At 47.1% G+C, this 3,138-nt stretch overlaps 1 protein-coding gene across 1 annotated transcript in view; it reads right to left on the bottom strand.

Moving 5' to 3' along the window:
- The window catches only part of LOC104625970 (beta-glucuronidase-like), a 6,076-nt gene extending 3,067 nt beyond the window's left edge, over positions 1–3,009 (bottom strand). Inside the window, exons 1-4 of the mRNA XM_010293755.1 lie at positions 2,920–3,009; positions 2,604–2,782; positions 2,081–2,227; positions 839–923 (exon numbers count right to left, since the gene is read on the bottom strand). Of these exons, the coding sequence (XP_010292057.1) occupies positions 839–923; positions 2,081–2,227; positions 2,604–2,782; positions 2,920–3,009 (501 nt within the window). The remainder of the gene's footprint in view (positions 1–838; positions 924–2,080; positions 2,228–2,603; positions 2,783–2,919) is intronic.
- Between the last annotated feature and the right edge of the window lie 129 nt (positions 3,010–3,138).

The raw sequence follows: 3,138 nt of genomic DNA, 5'->3' as shown, positions 1-3,138 counted from the left end.
TCCTGCTGGGCACCTTCAAAACTAAGGCCATCAGTTTTATTTTCCTGAGGTGGGGAGGAACAGACCTCTCAAGAGTTACAGAAGGCCACTCCTGCTAATTGTAGGACAGCTTGAAAGAAATACAAAGTGTAACTGTAGCGGGGACATGTGGTAGTAATCACCTACCTACAAACTCACCTGCTGGAAGCATTTATTGCACAGTAGTGACAAGTACTATAAAGCCATCTTGAAAAACTAAAAATGACATAGAAACTACCCCAAAACCAAATTTGTGTGTTAAAGATCCTTGTTGACCAGCTTAAGGCACAGACATCCAAGAAAAGTGCCTTTTGGCTATTCATACAGGACTTTAATTATGAAGCTGGAAGAGCTTTCAGATTATTCAACATTAACAGGCCTCTGCCAAAGGTCTAGAGCAGTTTAAAGCAGGAATTAAAGCAAAGCTTCCTTCCTTTAGACTTCTACAAGGGCTGTTAGCATCTTAAAGAGGTTTAAGCTTTGGTTTAATTGAAAGTGAAAAGCCTGAGAGTTAGTAAACACAATCAATGGAACTGCAAAGCATGACAATGTTAATGGCATCCAGGGGTCTGATCCAGCATGCTTCGCTCAAGACAGAAAACTGTTCTCTTACTGTTTTTTTTTTTTAAGCAGGTCTACAACTACAGGATAAGGTGCTTTGTACTAGAGGAACAAAAATGTAAGTTTTTCTTCTGCCCCTCCCTGTTAAATATTTACAGTAAACTTGGGGAGGTGGGGGGAAAGGACTGTAAAACAAATGACAAGAGGAGGAAATTTAATGTATGAATTAAAAAAGAGCTAGAAAATAAAGTAAACTTACACCATGATCAAGAGCGTAATTAGCATCTGTCACAAAGGTTACTGGTCTGGAGGGATCGAGAGCTTTAGTGTGAGCTATCACTGTCCTGTTTGCAAACAATAAAGCAAAAGACTTCAACAACAGTATGGAGAAGCACAGCCCCATTTCCCCAAGCTCCCTGTCCTTCCACCCCCCTCAAACATTTGGATCTGCTTTTGATTTAGCAGACAGTATTTTTAATTAAATACTGCAGGACACTTAGAGAATCATCTGCTATAAGTGCCTGGAATTCTAGCCAGTTCTGATTGTGGTAAAGAGACTATCTGTCATAAAGCTGGTTGCTCTCCCACCTGAAAAAATAGACCAGAGTGGAAGTATACCAACCATGGGTGTGTTAATTTGTCTGTTGGTGCCAGCAGCTTGGAAGTTGGAGAAGGGACAGTGAGTTTGAAGACTAAAATGTAAGAAGGGTAATGGGGAGCTTCTGAACAAGTCCTGGGATTTGTTCCTGCAAAAGCACAAGGCTCCAGGCCTATGCCACAGCAGGTAGAGCAGTCACAGGTTGGCTGCTTTTGAGGAAACCCTGAATGAGGGACATGAGACAGAATGGGACGGTCAAGCTCTGCTGCTTCCCTCATGTTGCAGGAGGATGGTGGATCATTCTGGAGAATGAAACTTCACAGTTACTACTTAATGTGCCTACAGCTACTAGGGACTGCTACCCACCAGAGATGACTCTTGGCTATCCAAAGCTTAAATCTCTTTAGAAATAAAACCAAGGGGTCTGTAGGGACTCAAAGCCGTGGTTTTGAAATGGGGTTTCACAGTCCCCTGCAGAACAAATAACTAGCACTAAAGAACCTTGTCTTCAGAATTAAAGGCCAATTATTTTACAGCTTTGCTGTAATTCTCAAAGAATTTAGCACTTGTCTTCTATTGGTAACAAGGAATATCCTGCTCCCATCAGGTTTGCTTTTGCTTGACCCTCAGGTCAAAAAGAGATGCTCAGACCAAATAGACTCCTGATAAATTTTGTAGAGCCTTACTGGTTCAGAAACAACAAGTTGAGACAGTTGTGGTTCTGTAAGCATCAGTTCAACACAGGCAGCAGTTACACTTTTAGTTTGCATCTGCAGGTACTGTTTCAGGGTTCCCAAAAAAATTCTTCCTCTCTCACTACTACTCTGTGCCATCCCAAAGGAATAAGATGCATCATCTGCCAAGATTCAAGCCTCAGCTCTGCGTACAACCACATGCACTTACTTAAAGTAGTAAGCTGCTGGGGGCAGCTCTGATGCCGGCTCGTTGGCTACTGACCACATCACAACTGACGGCCTGTTCTTATCCCTGCGGATCAGCTCCTCCATCACAACAAGATGATGCTGCAAGGACTTGTTCCCAAAGCTCTCACTTAAAGACAAAAAGAATTGAGACCTGCTGAGGTGAGGGTATAAAATCCATCCCCTTTGTCTTTCTCCGTGAAAATTCAAGCCTCTGAGGTGTATAAGCACAGTTCAGCCTTAACACTGAATATGGTTTCTGCCCTATTTCCCCAAAGCCTGCTGCACACTTCAGGGCTGTGGTTTGAGCTTGTTAATCAAGCCAGACCAAATGACACAATGGCCATGTGGCAAAACACCCTCCGGTTGCCCAACCTCACTAGGCACACGTGACGCAACAGGCTAATTTCTAAATAGAGCAAAGTACTTCCATTATCAGGCCAACAGGCGCTGCGGCAGAGACGAAGACAGAAACAAGGGGAAGGGTCCTTGCAGGAATTCCTTACAGCATTTTAATCCCCACTCCTGGGCACTCGTCGATCACCACGATGCCGTAGGCATCGCACAGGTCCATGATCTCCTCGGCGTAGGGGTAGTGGCTGGTACGGAAAGAGTTCGCCCCCAGCCAGCGCAGCAGGTTGAAGTCCTTCACAACCAGAGGCCAGTCGAGGCCTTTGCCACGGATCTGTAGGGGACAGAGACATCACACCCCTGGGTGTGACATTGCTGGGCCGGGGCTTCTCCTCACAGGTCAGCCGGGCACCGCCGCTGCCCTGCTCACTGCCAGAGCGTTTCCAGCCCCGGACGCCATTTCTAGCTGACCGCACCACCTCTCCGTGCAGCGTTTGCCTTTCTGAGGGGTGCTGCCACATGCACGCTCAGACCCGGGGCGTTCGGAGGAGCAGAGGACATGGCGGTCGCAGCCAAGCTGCTGCTCGCCGTTCTGGGGAGCGGCCCTGCCCGGGCCGGGCCGCGCTCCCCCTCCCCTGCACAGGTGCCGTGCATGAGGCGGGCCGGGGCTCGTGCGCCCCTCTGAGCAGA

Source organism: Phaethon lepturus, unplaced genomic scaffold, assembly GCF_000687285.1.
Source record: "Phaethon lepturus isolate BGI_N335 unplaced genomic scaffold, ASM68728v1 scaffold50088, whole genome shotgun sequence".
Taxonomy (NCBI): domain Eukaryota; kingdom Metazoa; phylum Chordata; class Aves; order Phaethontiformes; family Phaethontidae; genus Phaethon; species Phaethon lepturus.
The sequence above is the reverse complement of the archived record's forward strand: the minus strand, read 5'-3'. Positions and strand labels throughout refer to the sequence as shown.